The 23,214-nt window shown below is 40.6% G+C and overlaps 1 protein-coding gene across 2 annotated transcripts; it reads left to right on the forward strand.

Moving 5' to 3' along the window:
• Window positions 1-275: 275 nt before the first annotated feature.
• Window positions 276-22,257, forward strand: Fmo2 (flavin containing dimethylaniline monoxygenase 2). 2 transcript variants are annotated; one of them, XM_036202347.1, is made up of 9 exons: window positions 276-348; window positions 700-837; window positions 10,511-10,699; window positions 11,672-11,834; window positions 12,914-13,056; window positions 16,621-16,820; window positions 18,040-18,395; window positions 20,492-20,564; window positions 21,499-22,257. In XM_036202347.1, the coding sequence occupies exons 2-9, from the start codon at window positions 706-708 to the stop codon at window positions 21,848-21,850; spliced, it is 1,608 nt and encodes a 535-aa protein (XP_036058240.1). In that variant the 5' UTR covers window positions 276-348; window positions 700-705; the 3' UTR covers window positions 21,851-22,257. The 2 variants fall into 2 exon arrangements, with proteins under 2 accessions (XP_036058240.1, XP_036058241.1); XM_036202348.1 differs by lacking the exon at window positions 276-348 and having other exon boundaries at window positions 593-837.
• Window positions 22,258-23,214: the final 957 nt, after the last annotated feature.

Consider the following 23,214-nt stretch of genomic DNA (forward strand, 5'->3'; position numbering starts at 1 on the left):
GTATAAGTGTGTGATGAGTACATACACACATACAATATATGCAAAATGTTAATGGTGGTTGTAGGTATATCCGGATGATGACAGTAGGGATGATTTAACTTTTTTATTTATTTACTCTTTTCCATTTGTCAATGCACACTTTCTACACTGACTATAAAAATAAACTTTAGACCATCGGTACACTTCAGTGTTCTCAAGCTCAGCAAGCTGGCAGAGTGCTGGAGAAGGAGGAAAGCTCCTCCCACTTCTCACAGCCTCGTCCATCTCTTAAAAACTCCATCTCTCAGCACACCACCCTCAGAGGAAACTCTTCTGCCAGAGGGACAGTGCTAAAGAGCACAAATCAAGGTAGGGATGACAACTGGGGAGAGAGGCTGAGAAGGAAGTACTCAGAACTCCAGAGAACACAACCAGCTTTGGTTCACAACCCTGGGACTGTTTTGTTGAGTAACTTGGCTTGCTTAAACGGATCCCTTTTTAATGTTAAGCCAAGACATTGTAAGTAAGTTTACAATGAAGATCAGATGACCAGACAAATTCCTCTTATGGGGAGGAGGAGATGAAGATTTGATTAGTGAGGCATTTTATTTAATTAGTGCTGCTTACTAAATTACCACCAGTGGTGTGACCTGACCACACTGAAGGATTCTCTTACCTTTGTCCTGGTTAAGAAGTAATGACTGATGGACTCGTTGACAGGAAACAATGGCAAAGAAGGTGGCAGTGATTGGAGCAGGAGTCAGTGGCCTGATCTCTCTGAAGTGCTGTGTGGATGAGGGTCTGGAGCCCACTTGCTTCGAAAGGACTGAAGATATTGGAGGACTGTGGAGATTCAAAGTAAGTGAGACTTTTCTTGCCTTAGACTAGGGCATACTAAAATTTCAAGGTGGCTGATGGGCCTCTGAAAGATCTCTTAAGCAGCTTTGATCCGATTTTATTTTTATTTATTTATGCAGCAAACCAGGAACTGAACTCAGGCTGGCATCTCTCCTAAGTCAACACTGTGCCAACCCATGTGATCAACTCAGGGCTGTAAGGAATCTTCTCTTTAAAAATCCAGCTAATTGCAAAACATCCCATATTTTTGTCATTTTTCTGCTATACTAACTAGACCATATGCTAATATTAGAAAGCATTTTATAAAATAGAAATAATTAAAATTATTTTTAAGACATCACTCTTATCCTAATCATTGAGCCAAATGCTTCTTCAGAAAATGAGCCCTTATCACTTCTGACTTTGTTTTTCTCTGGAAGTGAACCATGCTTTTCTGGTTATATTCCAGTATACCTGCTGTGAACCTCTTTATTAGATATTTTCTATTAATTAAAGTCATTCTATTTATCCAACCTAAATTTTCATAATACTAACTGTCATTCAAAATTGTATTGATAGGTTCACAGACATAGGCTTATGGCCTGTGAATATAAATATTTGCATTCCCTCCAGAGAGTGGTAGCACATGTTTAGAGTTACACCACTAAAGAGGGTGAAGCAGGGGGATTAGAAATTTGAGGTCAGCTTTGGCTACATGACAAAACTCTGTCTCAGTCAGAAAATATACTCATTACCAGAACCAAAATCTCCTTAAGAGATTCACACAAGTCTAACATGAACCCTAAGATAATGAGACAGTTTGGCAAACAGTGGACAGGTGCCAAATGAAAATGTATTCATCCAACCTGCAAACACAGAGGTAATGGAGAAACTGACCTTTCTATGAGATGAGTAGCTGTACAGAGAAGAATCACATCTACGTCTTAATGAACACTGGTTGCTAGAATTACATTTTTCTTGAGAAAATAATGTAATATATTCCTGTCTTAACTGATAAAACTTATTATCTTCTACATTATACGCTCACACACACAGGGTTTTCTTTTGCATCTAAACAGGTTTAAAGTGTAACAAATTTAGCTTTTATTTATTAATTGTGTGTGTGTGCGTGTGTGGGTGTGGGTGGATGTGGGCATGTGATATGTGAGCTTGGGTGCTCCAGTGTCAAAGCGTGCATGTGAATGAAGATCAGAGGAAAACTTTGTAGAATTGGTTCTCTCCTTCCACCTTTACATGGGTTGCAGGGATTGCATTCACATCATCGGGTCTGTGCAATAAGAGTTTGACCCAACGATCCATTTCAATGGCCCTGTAAACAGATTTAACATGTAAGACTTCATATCTAAGCACAAAGTGCTCCTTATTTGTTACTAATGTATTAGCCAAAGAGGTAAAAGTTACTTTGAATAGTCTGTCAACAACATGATTTAATACATTCCAGGAAGGTAGTTCCTATAGCACTTCCATAACTTGGTGTATCACATTTTAAAATCAGAGATAGTTTCTTTTGTATTGGGGAAAAAACAGATTAAAATGTGAATTAATTCATCTTTATTGGATAGCATTAAATACATAATTTCCTAGCACCTATAACAGTGTCACATGCCAAGTCTCTCTTAAGACTACATCCAGTGAAGAATGATAAATAATTTCCTCCTCTCAAAGACCTCTTTACTGCAGAGAGAAACACTAAACAAAATTTCACAGGCTGCCACTGGGGCCCCATAAGCATCTTGGCTACTGGACTTCCAAGAAAAGGAGACTCTGGAAAGGATTGTTGGGGCCTCCACTCTCATCACCAGGGAAACTGCTCCTCACCTCACAATTACACAATCCAAAACTAGCTCAAATCAGTTATTCCCTGATTCCCACATTGATACATCTAGTGCTTACGTAAAACAAACCCAAGAAGTTTAAATCTATGTGCCTTGCCTGGCTTAGGTGATACTGAATCCTTCCAGAAGGTTCTCCAGCACCCCCTGGAGTCATTTTTGGGATATAGGCAGGGTGATTAATTAAATATTTTTATCACTTCTTCCAGCAAAGCAGCACTCAGAGTGCATTGCTCTTCTTCAGAAGTTTAGGGTTAGATCTTACAGTTTTCGTCACTAGTGACTGAATAGGAAACTGAATTTTGTGATACACAGATTGCCCGGAGGGAACACAGTTGAAAGAAAAGAACAAAAATGAAGGTCTGTGTGATTTCTGAGGCCACACACTTACTGAAGAATTGAGAAGGGGAAAACCAACAACAACGTGATCTTTCTGCAGCCACTAATTTACTCTGCTTCTATACCCTATCATCACAGAAAAATTACTAATATACCCTGTTTTCTAACTTGGGAATTTTCATACATAGATCTCCTCTCTCTTAGCAATACATATCCAGTTATTTAACTTAACCTTTGCATAATGGTCTACAGATTTCTTTCCATCTTAGTCTCTTTTGTCTATAATCAGCCTGAAATATTACCATTTCTTAACATGTGACTCTCCTGAGATCTAATATTCAAGTGGATAATATTTTTAAAGCTTATCTATTTCAAGATCAGAGAATGCCTTCTGCAGAAGGCATTAAGCAATGAATCAGACAGTCACTTCTCTCAACAAAATTGTTATCAGTTGCCTGCGTCTTGCCACTGTGATTTACCTTGTACTTCCCCTGGATACAGCCTCCACTAAAACAATTTAAGCTACATCTTCAGCTTTTACAAAACAAAAACTAATGTTTGCATAGTTATTTTCATGTAGATTGTCTCATTTTATACTCACAATAACTTCCCATGTTATTTATTATTAAGCCCAATTTAATTAGAAAGCCCAGGGTAAACATCTTCCCCTTCATGACTGGCTGGTAAGAGATACAAATCTTCCAACTAGTAGTAACATTAAGAGCAAGCATACAAAGGCACTACACTTCCTCTCACATCACTAGAGGTGCCCTATACATTGATGAGTCACATTGAGTTTGGAATCAAAGAAAACTCTAGAGTCTTCTCCATTTGAGCAACTAATAGCATAAGTCATTATTTTCCTGTCCTGTGTGATGGGTTTTAACCCTGTTGAAAAAGTTCACATCTATAAATATTAAATATTACTTAGTTTGTTTAGCCTTGGAAATTTTGTTTGAAATTGCAGTTATCTGTCATCTCTGCTATGCCACCCTCCTTTGGGTATACCCAAATATGAGCATCTGTATTTATACCTGTCAAAGTAATTGATTAAAATATTGATCACAAGGCTGGGTATGAAAAGTCACACTGTAAGTGCCATGCCTGGGAGGTGAAGGCACAGGATATCCAGCTCAAGGATACCCTGGGCTATAACAAGTTGGAGGCCAGGCTAGGCTATATAGTGACCCTCTGTCTCAAAAGAAACAAACAAAATATTGATCAGAAGAAGATGAAAATATAAAGTGTGAGCCGGGCGGTGGTGGCACACACCTTTGATCCCAGCACTCAGGAGGCAGAGGCAGGGGGAATCTCTGTGAGTTCAAGGCCAGCCTGGACTACAGAGTGAGTTCCAGGACAGACACCAAAACTACACAGAGAAACCCTGTGGTGAAAAAGAAGAAAAGAAAAGAAAATATAAAGTGTGTATCTGAAGTATCTCTCAAATGAGGTTTTCCATTGGTGCCACCTCTACACTGACTCAAACATGTATTTGATCCGTTTATTGTTTGTGTCCATCACAGCCTTCCTTCTGTTTTAGTTGGCATCTGCCATCTAACAGCCCATTCTGCTCACTTAGGACATAGCATTCCACAAGCTCTTTCATGTCCTTTCCTGAAGAGATGGCAAACAGCCTTACCCTTGTTGAACTGGGAATTCTCTTAGATAAACTTATCACAGCATAATTCAATATAATAGGCATTTGCATTCTACTGACTGTTTATATAACCTCTCCAGGCAATCAAATATAATAGTACTGTGGTCCTGTAGGCATACTCATTAACGGTCTGAAATACACTTTGATTCTTCCTAACAGTTTTGAATAAATGGTGTTTGCATGCACAGACTAGAAGAAAGTGTATAGCATAGGAACGGGAAAAACAAAAACATGTGTTGTAAGCCCAGGCCTGGTAGTGTAAACCGACAATCTCAAACACTTCAGAGGCTGGCTGATATAAAGTCATCCAAGGTCTGCCTAGGCAACTTAGTGAAACCCTGTCTCAAATTTTAAATTTAATTTAAAATAAAAATTTAAAAAGAGACTACGGATATATTGGTGGCAAAGGACATGTATGCACTTATATGCATAAGTGCCTGAGCTTAGTCCCCAGTTCCTCAAAGAAAAAGAAAATATATAATATTTTATGCATAAAATAGAATGACCTTTATAGTATGCTATCAGAAAGTCCACTTTTTATCCATTGTACTACTTGATATCCATTCAGTGCCATCAAGCTCCTTTGCAGAAACAGAAGAATGGGTATGACTAATGTCACACATTCTTTCACAAATGTACTGGCTGAGTGCTCGATGCGTTCTAGACATGTACTCAATGCTGAATACACAGAATGCAGTCTCTGCTATTGTCAGAAGGTGTGGACTTCAAAGAGAATCACTTAGGTTATAGCCCAGTTTTACCAGGGCTGCTTTAGAAGCACAGGATCTCAGTAGAGAATAGGGCAGGCTTCCACCACTGTGATGTTTTCATCTGTCTTGACAATTAGCAGGGATCCTGTGACTGTGGAGAAACAAAGTTATAAGCAAAACAACCAGCACATGAAAAGGTATGGGAGCTGAAATCTGATGCTCTAAAAACCGATAGTCACAATCTGTGGCTGGCACGGGGGCTGTGAGTGAGAGAGTGACACCCAGTGAGACAGAGAGAACCATCAGAGACCAGTCAAGAGGGAACTGTGTCCCAGGTGAATGATGACCCTCTATTATAAATGGAATGTAGAAACTAAGCAAAACTCAGGCGGGACTCTATCAGTGACTGAGGCTGAACTAAGGGAGTATCCTCCTACTTCATTAGAAGAGGAAGGTGGCAGGGTGCTGTGATAGGGATGATGGCCCCAAAAATTCACTGCACATGAGAGTCAGCTAGGGAGCCCTTCAAAAATACAATGGGCTATGTGTTTGATTAGTGATGTTGTGCTAGCCTGCCATACACATGGCTCTGCCTGGGTTAAAGCCCCAGAACCATAAAATTATTATTATTTTATTATTATTAATATTATTGTTAAAATACAGTTTAGTGTGAGGTCAGGTGCTTGCAATTCTAGTACTTAGCAAGCAGAGACAGGAAAGAGGCCATTGTGGGCTGCATAACAAACTCAAGACCAGCCTGGGTGCACCATTAAACCCACATGAAAAAGCAGAGTAAATTAAGACCACATGCTGCTCTTCTAGAAGACCCAAGTTTGGTTCACAGCACCTACATTGTATAGATCACAACCATCTATAACTCCAGCTCCATAAGATCTGACACCTCCCTCTGGCCTCTGTGGGCAACCTCCTCCAAACATAAATAAAAATGAATCTAAAAATATTAAGAGGGTTAGTTTATGCAGCATATGATTAAAGAATTAAATCTGTTGTTTAAAGAAAATAAGAATTAAATGAGGAACTACATGGTTATTTGGGGAAAAATAAGAAATAGAATACAGGTGCCTCAATGCTCCTCATACCAACTTGAACTTTATAGTCTCAAAATTCCTCTGAGTTCTTCTAATGCAGCTGCTCCACTCTTATATGTGAGGACCGTGGTTCTCCTAATCATACAAGGAGGAGAAACGTGTTAATCATATCCATTCCAAGTAGTAAAGAAGATAAATGCAGGAGTGAAAGGTTGACAAAATACTCATAAGGACATACAATTTTGTTGTTTCCTGAGTACAATTGATACAGCTGATAGGATGCTTCATCGAGAAAAGGGCTGACTTCCAGCATTTATCATTCAAACCCGTGATGTCAACGTTCACTTTACACGCCCCCCTCCCCTTGAGTAGTTACATTTCACCTTGGTAACCATCCTTTTGAACTGTAGATTTTACCACCTTTTCATTTTCCCAGATTCAAAGGTAAACCAGCCCAACCCATGATCAAAAGATGATAAATTTAAAGTTCTTACTGAACTCACTCAATTCTGCTATATGGTTTTAGGAAATTCTAAACATGATAAATTAGCAAAATCCTTTAACAAAAATTATTTATCTTGAACATTTAGCGAGTTCCAGAACAGCTAGGGCTACACAGAAACCCTGTCTCAAGGGGGGAAAAAAAAGAATTTGGCAGGCGGGTGGAAATAATGGGGCCTTAATCATACTAGATAAGTGTTCTGCTACCAGCAACCAGACATTGTTTTTGTCAAGAAACTGCTTCTGTGAATGAAATCTACAATAAAGATTGTCACTTCCTCCACAGGAAAAAAAAAAAAGACTTGTAAAACTATCACTGTTTGGTGATAATGTATAAAAGTGAAACTTCCAAAGAAGACTTCAGTTTGGCCCTAAAATTTGTGTTAAGAATCAGAAATTATAATAAGTTCTTCTGATCCTCAAATCCTCCTTTAAAAATGTACCTGACAGAGAATCCAATCAAACTTCTAGGCCATGTTTTGATTCTTGAAAAAGTCCTTGTGTTTTGGCTATCTGTCACAGTCTTGGTTCAGATGAATGTGATGTTTTCTGCCTTGGTGAGGTTCACTGTGGTGGGCTGAGGCAAAGGAGAGAGAGGCAGCATTGATTTATCACATATTTGGAAGCTAAGCACTTTATCTAATCTCTGAAACCTCAGAAGAACTGTTTAATGTTTGGGTTATTAACAAACCCCATTTGACACAGGAACATGAAGAAACTGGATTATGTAACTTGTCCATGTTTGCAGAAGCATTAAGAGAGGCAGTAGGGATAGGTCCCAGGGGAATAGTCATAGAATCCTTACTGTTTACTCAGCACTACTCAAATTATATAGCCTTAAGAGGGGGAAATGCATTTCTTTTCTTAATGAAATATTTCCTATTTTAAGACTCTGATTGGATAGAAAAACAAGTATTCAGTCTTGCCAAGGACATTGTGTTCAATTATGTCCAAACAACCAGAAAAAAAAAATGTTCATATATCAATATGACAGTAGTGTTGCACAATTTGAAGCTAGTGTTTGAAAATAAAAGCACCACTACTTATTCATCCAACGTTCAAGTCATCATATCCCTGTATGAAAGTCAGAAAACCCTACATTCTACTGAAAGATGCTTTTAGATTCTATACATATATGTAGCTCACTATAACAGCACCATAACCCCTCTCTGTCTAGAGACCCAGCATAGTCTAAATATTCTGCTCTAACTGCCTTTGCCCAAACCACCTGCAACTGGAACAAAGTTATTATCCAAGTTTAGATTCTAGTTCAGGAAAAATAAACGTGGGCAAAGTCTGATCATAGGCATGAGAGAATAGATATATGAATGATGAATGAATGATATAAGAATAAAGAAAAGGGGAGTGTGAGGGAGAAGGATGTTTATAAGCAAATCTATATTTAGCAAGAATTCTGTATATTTCTCTTAAACAACCTGTTTTGAGAGTGAGTAACATGTTGTTGAGAATCCTGATATTAAGACCCAGTGAGGTCCAATACCTAGAGTACTTCCTACTTAGACAATGGACAGTAAGTCACATAAGCTTGCTCTTTTTTTTTCCCTTGGTTTTTCGAGACAGGGTTTTTCTGTGTAGCTTTGGAGCCTTTCCTGGAACTAACTCTGTAGTCCAGGCTGGCCTCGAACTCACAAAGATCCACCTGTCTCTGCCTCCCAAGTGCTGGGATCAAAGGCGTGCACCACCACCACCCAGCGAGCTTGCTCTTTTTTAACTCACCAAGACCAAGTACAACCTCTTGCAGAACATCCATGTGTAATATCCAGCTACTATGCCAGTTCTTGTTTTTAACAGCAGAGTAGCTGATACCCAAATTAACCTCCAGTGCCACAGTGAGCTGTGACGGTATCAACGCCGAAGCCTAATGGCATTCTTCATGCTATGGAGCACTTCTTACATCCCTGTCTCACAGATGAGAGGCGCAGATTGGTCCAGACTTTTCTCTTTAAACAGAAAGACATGTATTGACACTTACATCTAACATGAAGACTAAGCTCACCTTCTTCTAGTTCTGGTTACCTCTTTAATTTTGTTTTGTTTTGTTTTATTTCTTTATGTATGCTTTTTTGACATGGAGTCTTGCTGTCTACCTGTGTCTGGCTTACTGATCATTATGTAGCTCATGCCTATCTCAGAGGAGCACTTTCAATAGTGCCAAAAACTAAGGAAATGAAAAACTTGGCAGGCAAGGAATAATTTTCTATTAAAAAGAAAGAAAGAAAGAAAGAAACATGCATACTTGATTTAAAATGCTGGTTGAATAATAAGTGAATATTTTTCTTTTTAAACATCTCTACAGAAGAAACTATGTTACCATACAAGTAAGATTAAGTAATTTCTTTCAGCTAATGAATTTCTACAAACTTTCCTGTCTTTACAGTCACTCTAAAGCATGGCCAAATAGCAATTACTATTTCTCCAAATTATAGCTTAGTCTTTGTACACACGGAAGCATCTACTGAAGAGTTCTTAAGCGCTGTTATTTAAATTTTCTAATAAAAGCCTCTCTGATCATAGGTTTATTTACAGGCTCTGATCACCAGTCTTAGCTATTTACATGAATTTACATGAAGGACATCATGCAGAGCATGACTTTAGAAGAAAACATTACCTCAATCATAACATGTGCTTTATGATATTTCTACCAAGGCACAATTGCAAAAATTGAAAATCAGGTTTGAGATCTGGTTGGTGTCTTAGTTTGCTTCTTATTGCTGTGATAAAACACTGACCAAAACCAACTAGGGAAGGAAAGGGTTCATTTCAGCATATAGGTTACAGTCTCCATCATCAAGGGAAGCCAGGAAGAAGATCCAAGCGAGACCACAGAGAAGTGCTGTTTACTGGCTTGCTTAGCTTGCTCTCTTATGCAGCTCAGGCCCACCTGCCCAGATATGGCACTGTCTACAGTGGGCTGACCCCCGTATATCAATCACCAGTCAAGAAAAGGCCCTACAGCTACTCCCACAGGTCAATTCCTCAGTTGAGATTCTCTCTTTCCAGATGTGTCTGAGTGTGTATCAAGTTGACAAAAACTACACTAGTTGGTGTCAGTATTGATCACCTTTATCTCTTAAGGAAGACTGACTTGAACAAAATAAAGACCTATGGGGTAATGTAAAGCCTCCCTGCTCCCTAAAAGCAATTCATTTAACTTTAAATTCTGACTCCGGTGACCCAAGAACTATTAGTCCTTAAAAGGCAGAGGGTAAATAAAGCCTCCCTGGCAGGGGGGAAGGCAACTGGTTCACAAAGTTTGCTGTTAAATAGGTAAGAAGATGGGGTACTAAATATTTTGCAATGTGCAAAAGAAAAAAAAAACTTTTCTCTACTCCAAACCCCACCAGGGCTGATAGCACATCTACTGAGCAGCACCAGTTGTCAACCAACAGGTCCATGACACGGAATGATGGACCACCTGCACCTCTGCACCCAGATGTTTTAGTCATGATACAGCAGGGAAAGAGATTCCCGTCACTCAGGGGTTACATTCCGGAAGAAGACTTTTAGCACAAGTAAGACTCGTATTAAAGTCATTAACACTAATTATGTCACCCGCTCTTCCAGGAACATGTGGAAGATGGCCGAGCAAGCATCTATCACTCTGTCATCACCAACACCAGCAAAGAGATGTCCTGCTTCAGCGACTTCCCAATGCCTGAGGACTTCCCCAACTTCCTGCACAACTCTAAGCTCCTGGAATACTTCAGGATTTTTGCCAAGAAGTTTGACCTTCTAAAATATATCCAGTTTCAGGTACGGTGTGTGGTGGGAAATGGATTTCTCTGCCTTAGCTCAGTTCACACTTAAGTAGGAGTGTAACTCTGGCAATGAAAGAAGTTCAAGTAAACGATCCCACTTCGGGGGTGATTTACGGAAGGCAAAATGTGGTATTATACCCAAAGAGGTAGTCTCACTACTCCTGGGCTTTTTGATGGTACACACGAACAAGGGAGGAAAAGCATCCATTAAAACTGAAAGTTTAAATGATGATTTAAAGAAAATCATGTTAAAACTACATGTAGATCACTGCTACCATTGACTTCTCCAAGCCTCAGACCTCTTGAAAGGATTCATGCAATAGAGTCAAACTGTTCTTTTCTTAAGTTCTTCATCGAAATGGGTTAAGCACACTTTCTACTTTCCATTTATCTCAGGTGCATGAGATAACTATTTTTCCTAATTTCTTTTCTTTTCTGCATGTAATCTGCAGCAACAGAGAGATGATGGGATCCTTTTGAGTTATACTTGAAATTTCCATTTCCTGTACTTTTTACAAAGAGGAACAACAAAGAAACATGTTATGTTTAAGCATAGAGCATTATTAAATTTGAAATTGCATTTCTGAGTAAACAACTTAATGGGGCTCATTTTTAATGCATTCACTTTCTTAGCAACTTCAGCTTTTTAAATACTAGGCTTGTCATTATTGACACAACCATTGATCTTCATGGAAACCTGTATTTGTAAATACTGTTAAAATGTTCAGTTTTGCCTTCTCTTTCCCCTCCAGTTCCTGGTAGAGCCATCCTATGAATGACAGTCTTCTAAGGCTATCCTCAGTGTTTGCCTGCCAAAGAATAAGCAGGGCGCACTTGGCAAAGTTTGCCTTCAGAGTCTGCCAGTGTACTCAAGAAAATCAGACGGGTTACCTATTACACTCACCCCGTCCTTACTTCCAGGGCCCTGGCAGAGTGATTAATGAGGCCTTCTCTGTGTTTCTTCAAGACAACCGTCATTAGTGTGAAACGACACCCAGATTTTGCAACTTCTGGGCAATGGGAAGTTTCTGTTCAGAGCAACGGCAAGGAGCAACGTGCTGTCTTTGACGCAGTTATGGTTTGCAGCGGCCATCACATCCAACCTCACCTGCCACTGCAGTCTTTTCCAGGTGAGGCTGCAGGGCTTCTCAGACAGCAGGAGTAGGCTTCCAGGAATCTTGCACGCCATTTAGATGGGCAGGCAGGATTTGCTGTTACAAACGGGAGCAATAGTAAAATTGGGATACAGCTGGAGACCTGAAAAATGCCGAACACCATCTTTGTCTCCGTTGATTTCTCTGGGTCATCACACATAGCTAACTTCCTCCAGCGTTACATTTCCCCAGCAATTCAAAGAATTCTCACAAAAATTCATTCTGTAAACTTGCTACATCCTCGGAGCCTTTTCTACCGGTGAAGGGTTGCTAGAGAGAATTCCTGGAAATACACATTGAGGCAGAATAGAGATGAAGAGAGGAATGCAGGTCCCTGAAGCCAGCTGTCCTGATGCCCCAGCCTTCCCTCTGAGATCACCTCCTAATCAAGAATCATTCCCTAGACAAGGAGTCACAAAGAGTACTCTCTTCCCAGAGTTCTCTGGGAAAATATGTGACACAGTGGGTGAGAACCAGGCTTCAAATGAAAATTGCCCACACTAAAAGCAAAGAACATTTTAATAAGGCCATATATTCCTGGGAAGTGCATATGTGGTTAATTGGAAGGATACAAAGAAGCACACAAATCGTTAATAATCAAATGGTTATTGAGTCACTCAATGAGAAACTTCTGTAGGCCTGGGTTCTTAGTCTTTTAGTAATTTGCTTTTGCAAAGTGATAAATACTATTCTAGTTATTGCCCAATTACAATAACACTATTTCAAAATAGTTCTTAAAGGTATCTACTGTGTGAAACTGGAGTGTCATTAGACTATCCAAAGTAAAATAGCTAGTGAGAAGCCAGCATCAGGCCGTGCTCTGTACAGCAAAGGCATTTGTTTGCCATGAGTGAACACACACACTCCAGCCTCTCACATGGACTAACACTTCTTATGGACTTTTTATGTAGAGTTTGATAATTGACTATCGTAACTCCCCTAAGAGAGGAAGTGAGAAATCATAAAGGGAACACTGATCATGCAGTTTTATTGAAGTTAACTTGCCATAATTGCTTACTTGGAAGTTCACCGTTTCCCTCTTCTTCCTCCTGAAGGTATTGAGAAGTTCAAAGGCCAGTATTTCCATAGCCGCCAATACAAGCACCCTGCTGGGTTTGAGGGGAAACGCATCCTGGTGGTTGGAATAGGAAACTCAGCCACAGATATTGCCTCTGAACTGAGCAAGAAGGCCTCACGGGTGCGATGCTTCTGCTTGTCGTGTACTGTGTGGAACGGGTGGGGAGAGACAACTGGAGCGCCCAGCTGTGCCCCAAAGGTCCATTGCTTGAATAGGTGGCTGCCTGTTGTAACAGCACAGGAAATCTGGAAGCCACGAAGCCAGAGCCTAACTCCCATCACTGCTGCTAAGTAGCTGTGTATCCTAGAACCAGTTGTTTCAATTCTCTGAGCTGTGGTGCCTTCGGTTTTTTTTTGTTTTGTTTTGTTTTGTTTTGTTTTGTTTTAATGGGATGTTTCAACTAGATATTTCCGGTACAAAAGGCCTAGTTTTTACCCAAGGGGCATAATGAGAAACTGGCCTGTTAATGTTTGTTTGTTTGTTTGTTTGTTTGTTTGTTTGTTTGTTTGTTTGAGGCAGGGTTTCTCTGGGTAGCCCTAGCTGTCCTGGGACCCGCTCTATAAACCAGGTTAGCCTCAAACTCAGAGATCTGCCTGCTTCTACCCAAGTGCCTGGATTAAAGGCATGCACGCATGGCCTGACCCCTTAATATTTTATGAACCAACTTTTAGAAAGTTAGTGCATGGACAAGGAAACAGCTAAGTTACAAAAGTTCTTGCTGCACAAGCATGGGGATCTGAGTTTGATCCCTAGGACCCACATTGTTGTTTTAAAACCATGCATGATAGTACACAGCTATAATCCCAGTGCTGGGGAAGTAGACACAGTTAGACAGGAGCCTATCTACTTGGCAAGCTCCATTCCAGTGAGTTGCCTTGTCTCAAATAGATAGATAGATAGATAGATAGATAGATAGATAGATAGATAGATCACTGTCACCTTTCACTTTTCAAAACTTTCAGCCCTTGCCATAAAGAACAAGTAAAGAAGCAATAACTGAAAATTTGATACACAGTAGAAAGGAATGGGAGCCACCAGCAACCAGCTCCCCCATGCTGGAAACAACTGTAAAACTTGAGAGGAAGAGAGTGCAATGGGATAGGAGGAAAGGAACTGAGCTGCCTTTGCTGTCAGCCAAGTAAAGAGCCACCCAAGGCCACTGCATGTGCCCGGGTCAGTGATTTGGACTTAGAACACAGAAATGTCCCAGCGATTCAAATATTGAATTTCAAGAGCCATTTCTTTATAAGGTCATTACATGTTATCAAGCCTCAGTATTGGCCAAATTTGATACCAAGATGCTACTTTGGCTATATACCTGTGCCTTATAACTCATTAGTCTTTTTCATAGAGCCCATCTTCAGTATTTATTCATCACATAAGTCTGTAATTAAAACAGAATATTACGTTCTCAGATCTTCACCTCTTGGACTGGAAATTTGCATCTCAGAGACAGCAATCTGAGCCTTGATCCTCAGATGGATCACAGTCTTCATCTAGGTTAGATTTTTATGCAGCAAAGGGGTCACAACAGAAAGAAAACCAATAAAATGGAAAAGCCAATATTGATCCTACAGAAGGAGAGGTAGGAAATCACAGAAAGAGATGGCGATGGAGTGTTTAAATGCAATATCCAATACCTACTCCAAAGATTGTCGAGTCTGCATAAATGCAACCACTACAGGAACATATTGGGACATAAGCATATGGCCACACACAGACCAAGAGTACAGCAAAGCTTGGGTATGTGCTACGTCACAAGCTTAGGTAGGATTGATGTCCTTTCCCCTCAAAGAAAATCTGTAATGCCTCCACCAAGGTCAATCTACAAAACAATGAGAGTTTGTGTGTGTTTATACTTCACAGTACATCTATAACTTCACTTAACCTGCAGGATAATGTCCTAAGACAGATGCTATGCTGCCCCATTATTAAAAAAAAAAAAAAAGGAAACTAGAGCATAAATCAATCCAAATAATTAAATAATTTACCAAGGCAACTCAGCTCACAGGTAGTGGGGCTGAGTTTCAAACCTAGGGGGTCTGGACCCAGAGTCCATGATCTAAGCCTCTTGAGTAAATTGGATGCCTTGAAAATGAGTCTTGTGTATTCATTGAAGACAACCTTAACTAATAAATGAGACAAAAATTCGGGAAGCTGAAATGATGCATTTGGACCATGGGAAGGCAACAGTAAACAAGGAGAATGCTTCTTTGGCAAGATTTTTGTATATATGTTTTGAAAACAAGAGAAATTTTAGTGTTCAGGGCAAAGAATACACATGACAACAACAATTAAACGAAAAAGAGGCCATCAGTTTGAAAGAGAGTGAGATCAGAGTGCACAGAGAAGGAATTGGAGGGATAAAAGGGAAGTGGAATGATATAGTTATAATCTTAAAGCATAAAAATAATTTTTTTTGAGCTGAGGATCGAACTCAGGGCCTTGTGCTTGCTAGGCAAGTGCTCTACCACTGAGCTAAATCCCCAACCCGCATAAAAATAATTTTTAAAAGATGCGTACTTGGGGCCACCACATACAGGCAGAGGTTTTAACTTTTAAGACATATAATATTCTTTTAGGTCTGGAAAGAGGTGGTTGCTCTTACTATTTACCATCCAGAGATACTGAGATCCATGCATGCACACCTGCAGCCATTAAACAATAGGTATACACTTGCAAGGCCTGTGATTATTTACCAGATCTCCTTGGGTAAACACAGTGAAAGGACAGAAGGAGCTGTTTCTCAGGGGACAGCAGAACACACAAGAGAGACCGGTCAACCAACCATGAGAATCAGTCCAAGGATTTTCTTGAATCTCCAGGATATTATCAGGGCTTTGGTGCACTCCTCTATCAATGCAAGGTACCAGAGAGCCCTCGTCAGGACATAGCCACCAAAGAGAAGTGAAAGGCTAGGAGGACCTCACTCTGAGGTCAAACACACTTAAAATGGTACCTAATAAAGTGATTTCTTCATAAGCAAAGGACCTGTGCCTGACACCCAGAACCAGAGAAGGAAATGGGAGAAAGGAAATGATTAAAATCCGTTGTTATATAAATGTTGAGACTATTAATGAAAAAGAGAGAGGAAACAAACAAACCAGGAAGAAAAGAAGAGAGAGAGGAAGGGAGGAGGGGAGAGGAAAGGAGAAAAGAAGGAAGGAAGGAAGGAAGGAAGGAAGGAAGGAAGGAAGGAAGGAAGGAAGGAAGGAAAGTTAGGGTTCATGGTGCATACTTCCAGTTCTACAGAGGCCAATTCCTGGGCACCCGACAGCCATCCTATCCTAATTGGTGAGCTCCAGGCCAATGAGAAACACTGTCTCTAATAAAAATCAAGATGGGTAACAATGGGAATCATATTCAAGGTTGACTTCTGGTGTTCTTATACACAGACACACACACAGACACACATACACAGACACAGACACACACACACACATACACATACTCACACACAGCTTCACAACACACACACACACACACACACACACACACACATACACATACTCACACACAGCTTCACACACATACGCTGAACACACATGCACGGCACACAAATTAATAAAATAAATAGACCTTAGCAAACTGTGCCACTAAACACCTTTCAGATCACCTATACGAGAGATTCCTCCCAAAAGGCCAAAGCCCATAATTTCAAGGGCACTCCTTTCTGTTCACCAGGTGTTTATCAGCACCAGGCATGGTGCCTGGGTCATGAGCCGAATCTCTGAAGATGGCTACCCTTGGGACATGGTGTTCCACACTAGGTTTAGCTCCATGCTCCGAAATGTCCTGCCTCGCACCGTCGTCAAGTGGATGATGGAACAGCAAATGAATCGATGGTTCAACCATGAAAACTATGGTCTGGTGCCTCAAAACAAGTAGTGTTATTTTTCTTTTTGTGGTATGCTTATTATAGGCAGGGGTGTCTGATGTTGCCTCTCTTTGCAAATATCCAGTTTGCCGGCATGATAGTTCAAATTATAACCCAACAATCTGTGTCCAATCATATTGGTCCTGGAGTCTTAATTCCAAATTTACACTGTGTGTCTTTGAAAAAATACTTTAAATTATGGGGTAGAAGCTTAGATGCTGCTCTAGAAATAAGGGTTGGGATTGATTGGAAGAACTGTCTAACAGTCAGACCGTCTGGAGAAGGCTCCACAAGAAGACCATGATCTCAGAGCACTGTGATAGGAAAAGATAGCTCTTCATCTGGTAAGTCAGCCTTTGCTGTCCATATTCACTGAAGGCTGTTCACATGAGAACATATTCCTTTCTAGTGGCCAAAAGACAAATATTTGCCGATAGCAAAGTTCCACATCTTGGACACTGTAAGCATAAGTAAACATTGTGGATGTTTACCTTTCTTTAGCTGATAGCAGCCTCCCTCCCCGAAGGAGGGGGAAGATAGAATCTTGTAATAGATGTTCCATTCTGATGAATTAAGAGTACAGCAAATATTCCATATATTGCCTTATTTTTTTTTTTAAGAAGAAAATAGTTTACAAACCAAGAACTCCAGAAATACAAGCAGTCTTTGCTCCACCATCCATGCTACCACAAACAGTTTCTATGGATACTGGGGTCAGTAAATATCAGCAATTTTCATTTTACCCATTGATTCGCACACTGATCCCACAGTAGGTCTCGGTGCTAATGTAGTATGTTTTCCCTTATTTATTATCAGGTAGAGATTAAATGAAACTACCGAATAATGAAAACTAGATAGCATAAAAAGTGATAGAAGTACCAGAGGGGATAATAATTACCAGCAACTCAAAGATTAACACTAGGCGCCGACATCATATCTGAGCCCCTGGAGAAACTTCCACCTTCAGGTTGTTGCTTTTTTGTTTTGTTTTGTTTTGTTTTCTTCTTTTATCATCTACTTGCCTTTCTTTGTTTGTCAAGGGAAGAGATTGTCAATATTAGAATCAGTCTAATGACAAAGTTTGGGGTGGACAAAACATTTGAGTTAAGACTTTTATGGATATTTGAGAAACTCCTGTATTCTTCAGAGCCTCCCCTAAAACTGCCAGTGGGGTTGAAGATTCCTCCAAGCCCGCTCTGAACGTGTTCCTTCCTTTTGTGCCCCAGATATCTTATGAAAGAGCCTGTATTAAATGACGATCTCCCCAGTCGCGTGCTGTACGGAGCCGTCAAGGTGAAAACCAGAGTGAAGGAGCTCACGGAGACGGCTGCGGTGTTTGAGGACGGCACGGTGGAGGAGGACATTGACGTTATTGTCTTTGCCACGGGCTATACTTTCTCCTTTCCTTTCCTGGAAGATTCACTTGTGCAAGTGGAGGCTAATAGGGTCTCGCTGTACAAATCCATGTTCCCCCCTCAGCTGGAGAAGCCAACCCTAGCATGCATGGGTCTCATCCAGCCTCTGGGATCCATCTTCCCGACTGTGGAGCTCCAGGCGCGTTGGGCGACGAGAGTTTTCAAAGGTGAGTGGGCTGCTCAACCAAGATAAGCGGAGTTTTTACGTTTTTGGTTTTTTTGTTTTTGTTTTTTGTTTGTTTGTTTGTTTGTTTCCTTGATTTTTAAAACTACTTATGGGAGGGGAGGCAGACCTGTGGTGGAGACCTAAGTTCAGCTACTCTATAGGCAGTTGGCTCTCTGCTGCCACCTTGTGGGACCCGGAGACAGACCTCAGATTGTCAGGCCTGCATGCTAGTACATCTGAACCATCTCACTGGGACAAAGTTTCAATTTTTTTTTTTTTTATTTAAATGTTTGTCAATTCTTGTTTGTGCAGCACTTTACCTTCCTTGAAGGGCTATTTTTTCCTGCTCCTGGGGTTCAATTCTGTTCAATACAAACCTCATTTACTACCGAGCCCGTGCTAGGACTGGTCAGTCCAAAAGAAATGCAAACCAGTTAGTTGTTTTAATTGCACGACAGGTGCTTTGATGGCAGAGGGTACACTGTGGCAGAGAAAGGGATGTGGTGTGATGACACAGGTCCAGGAGAGCTTCCCCATACCTCAGTTTCTCAGGTACAGGGAAGGGTTTGCCTGAGCAGAAGACGCAGCGTCAGGATGCCTGTGGAGAACTACGAGCCTCACAATACTAGAGACAGATGGGGCAGAGGGTAATCTTAGAGAAGGACAGATGGACACAAACGCTTTGTACACTGTGTTAAGGATCCTGGGTTATAAAATGTAAATGTACAGACAGCTGGGAGGGGTTTTTTGTTTTGTTTTTCTTCCTTGTTTTGTGTTTTATTTTTGGTTTTGGTTTTTGCAGCAGGGGAGTGAGAAAGAATCTAATGTAATCAAGGCTATCCTCAAACTTGTTAAGGCTAGCCTTGAACTCCAGATTGCCTGCTTTTGCTTTTCAAGTTCTTCCAGGCCTGCAATTTCAGTCCTCTGGAGGAGGAGAACGGATAAGAGTTTAATGAGATCCTGGGCCACACAGCGTATTCAATCTAGCTAGGGCTTCTAGAAAGGCTTTTTGGAAGGAAAGAAAGGAGGAGAAAGAGAAGGAAAATATAAACATAAATCAGTTCTACCCAAATCTAGTGCCCCTAAGAATCATCTAGCTGATCCATAGGGAGCCATACTGATTGAGTCTGACCTCAAAATCTGGGATCTGCATCCTAGAAAGCTCTTAAGCCAGAGGCACCATGGAGGGGGTAGACTTGAAGAATAGGGAATGTCTACTTTACATTTAATGTAATCCCATCAGTTGTTTGGAACGTGGATTTTAAAATCAGGGATAGAGACTTGAAGATCACTGAGAAAGCTCCAGTACTCACCTGTGCTAAAATACAATGCAGTCTGGGCCAGAGCCAAGAGACAAAGAAGAAAGGAGAGCATCCATGTTAGAAATAGTCAATGATAAAGCCAGCAGGGCATGCTGTGAGGTTCAGCACAGGAAAGAAGACTCAAGGATGACCTGCAGGACCTAGTAATGGAGTGTGGATAGACGTCTGGGTCTGGGAATAGAACCAGGAGGGTCTCAATGGCAAACTCAGCTTTGGACTACTTAAGTCTGAGGTGCAGATGGCTGGCCATGTTTCCCCTCTGAAGCCCACAGGACACCTGAGCCCAATGATCAACACAATATTTTATCCAGCCCAACTGTTCTCATCAGCTGGGGCGACTCTCATTCTCACCAGATTTCTTCCAGCAACCTTTTACCTCCCTAATCGTAAGTTCACCTCCTGTGAGCCCTCCTTCCTCAACCAAAGAGCCAGCTGGATCTTTCCAAAGGGCAAATCTAGTCTTGTTACCTCACACAGAAAGTCTTCAATAGGGTCCTGTCAGTGACAGAATAGAACTCACCCCACCTGGCCCTGCTTCTCAACCATACTCCCTTCTTCAGCCCTCTCTCTGGCCTCTCTAGTTCATAGTTAATGTCATTGGCTATGATCTGCTATGGAGGCCTCACCCCTGGAGTTCAGAAGCGCAGAGGTCCTGACTGGTGTGACATGACTAAATGGCCAAAACTTAATTTTAGAAAACAATTACTGTACAAATCAATGCTGTCGAATCAAACTCACTATTCAAAGCAAATTTGTTTCTATTTTTGTTTTCTAGGTTTGTGTAGCTTGCCCTCAGAGACAGCTATGAAGAAGGACATTGTTGAAAGGAATGAAAAAAGAATTGACCTGTAAGCACTTTCCTTATATAAAAAAAAAAAAAAAAATGTTTACATAGAGTAGTGCGTCACAAAATACCATGATCTGACTGCCTGTGAGAGATGGCTAGCTGTTAAAATGCAGTTCTGGATCACAGCCCAGTCCAAATGATCAGTTCTGTAGATGAGACTGGAAATTTGTAATTCAATGATTTTTTTCATATGATTCTTAGACATTCTGGTTTAAGGGCCCATAACTGACAGAGAGAGAGAGACAGAGAGAGACAGAGAGAGAGAGAGAGAGAGAGAGAGAGAGAGAGAGAACCAATTCAGAATATCTTTCATTGGGTTAATCCTATTTCCTTTTTCTACAATGCCTTTGTGAGATTCCATATCCTCTCAGGCCACCCACATTCAGGGAATGGGGCGATGTGGTGGTGATTACAGTAGCCTGAGGCACTCTAGAAACTTATCTGGCTTGTTGTTTCTCAAGACCTTATAGACAAAAGGAGTTACCTCATATGCAAATTTTAATTCATCTAACATAGATTAAACATCTACTACATGCCAGCCAGGTTACAGGGTACCTTAGCAGTTTAACAAGGAAATACCATGCGTCCCTTCTCTAGAAGACACTACCTCTCTGATACCTCCCCAGTATTTTGTATTGATCTTGAGTCATACAATCTTACTTGGAGATTTACAGCAGTTTAATAAGTAATAAAATAATAGCCACCCTTTCAATATCATTACATTTCTAGAATCTCTATGAATTTGTCTATTTACTTTGTGGCCTACTCATCAATCTGAAACATGGGCCTCCTAATGGAGCCTCCTGGAGATTCATTCAAAACTCATGCCTTCATTCATTTTATTCCTTTATTCTCCAAACAGCTATTGAGCGCCTTGTATTAAGATACAACTTAGAACATTTTTTGAACCTGCCCTTTTTATTTGCTTCATTAAGGTTTGGAAAAAGCCAGAGCCAGATACTGCAGACCAACTATGTTGACTACCTGGATGAACTCGCCTTGGAGATAGGTGCGAAGCCAGACTTCATCTCCCTCTTTTTCAAAGATCCTACACTGGCTGTGAAACTCTACTTTGGGCCCTGCAATTCCTACCAGTACCGACTAGTTGGACCTGGGCAGTGGGAAGGAGCCAGGAATGCCATCCTCACCCAGAAGCAGAGGATCCTGAAGCCCTTAAAGACCCGCACTCTGAAGCCTTCATCCAACATCCCAGCATCTTGCCTGCTCAAAATCCTGGGGCTTTTTGCTGTGGTTCTGGCCTTCTTTTTCCAACTTCAGTGGTTCTAGTCTGTCAGCATGACACTTTTGTCCACCCGTGCCTCTCATTCATCAGTGTCTCTTGGAAAAAAGACTAAAGAAATTACACTTGTATTATAATTTACATTTCAGTTACATTTCTCCTACAAGTAGGAAAACTAATTGTAGGGAGATTCAAAGAATTAAGTCTAGATATAAAACTAAAATTAAGGGCATAGAATATCTTTATCATCCTACTCTTTCCTCAAATTCATCAATCTTCAAACAGTATCATACAATAACACCAACACAGGTAGATGGTGCTTCCAGCCATGCAGGTTTTGAGTTATATGAAAACAACAATGAAATGATGCAGAGTAAAGAGCAAGGCATAGCCAGGCATGCCGGCGCACGCCTGGAATCCTGGCACTCGGGAGGCAGAGGCAGGCGGGTCTCTGTGGGTTTGAAGCCAACATGGTCTCCATGGCAAGTTCTAGGACAGCCAAGACTACATAGAGAGACCCTGTCTCAAAAAGGAAAAAAAGCAGCAAGTCACATAGGTTAGATTAGTGAACAATTTAAACTGTGGTAGACATTTCAAATCCCATACACTGAGCTCCATGCTGTTACTATACATACTTTGGTCACAGTTCCCAAGTGTTAGGGTCTGTTGTTTTGATGAGGGATCACTAAGAAATACTAGTGGACAAAAATGAGGTGGTAGGCCAAAAGCAACTACTTTAAGTGATGCACACAGCAACCTAAGCAAATTGACACAGTTCCTGTATATCGACAGAAACCCTGATGAAAAGTGAAAATAATATACCCTAGCTACAATATATAGATAGATATTGTATCTCACAGATTAGACATTGTGCTATGTGTACATCATATATGTGTGTGTGTGTATATATATACATATATATATATATACATATATATTACTTTATTTGATTCTCATAGCAACCATGAGATGGGTAGAGCTATGATACCCACTCTATAGATGACATTGGGGGACAGACAGTTACTGAGCAGGACTTAACCAATGGCTTTGACATGAAGTTTCAATTGGAGCCCAGTTTGTTGAACTCTGGAACTAAAGGTCATAACCTCACCATGCAATATGCTCATTTATTAAAACCTCCACTTTCGAAAATGTACTTACTAATAGTTTATTTTATTCATTATTAGATTAGATTGACTTCTATTCATTAGCATAAAGTCTTCTAAAACTATTGTAGAAAATGGTACTTTGCTTGCAAATACAATATGACTAATTTCATTTACAATATTAGGTCTATATTTCACCTAGATTTTAAAAAGCACTTGAGCTGGGCGCAATGGTACAGACCAGTACTCAGGAGGCAGGTGGATCTCCATGAGTTTGAGACCAGACTGGTCTATATGTTGGGTAT

This window comes from Onychomys torridus, chromosome 11 (genome assembly GCF_903995425.1).
Source record: "Onychomys torridus chromosome 11, mOncTor1.1, whole genome shotgun sequence".
Taxonomy (NCBI): domain Eukaryota; kingdom Metazoa; phylum Chordata; class Mammalia; order Rodentia; family Cricetidae; genus Onychomys; species Onychomys torridus.

Excerpts from the sequence above, each read along its gene's own strand:
- Fmo2 (XM_036202347.1), top strand. The coding sequence starts at position 706 with ATGGCAAAGAAGGTGGCAGTGATTGGAGCAGGAGTCAGTGGCCTGATC. Across the intron at positions 10,700-11,671 it reads TAAAATATATCCAGTTTCAG|ACAACCGTCATTAGTGTGAA; the intron begins GTACGGTGTGTG and ends TGTTTCTTCAAG. Across the intron at positions 16,821-18,039 it reads GGTCTGGTGCCTCAAAACAA|ATATCTTATGAAAGAGCCTG; the intron begins GTAGTGTTATTT and ends TTTGTGCCCCAG.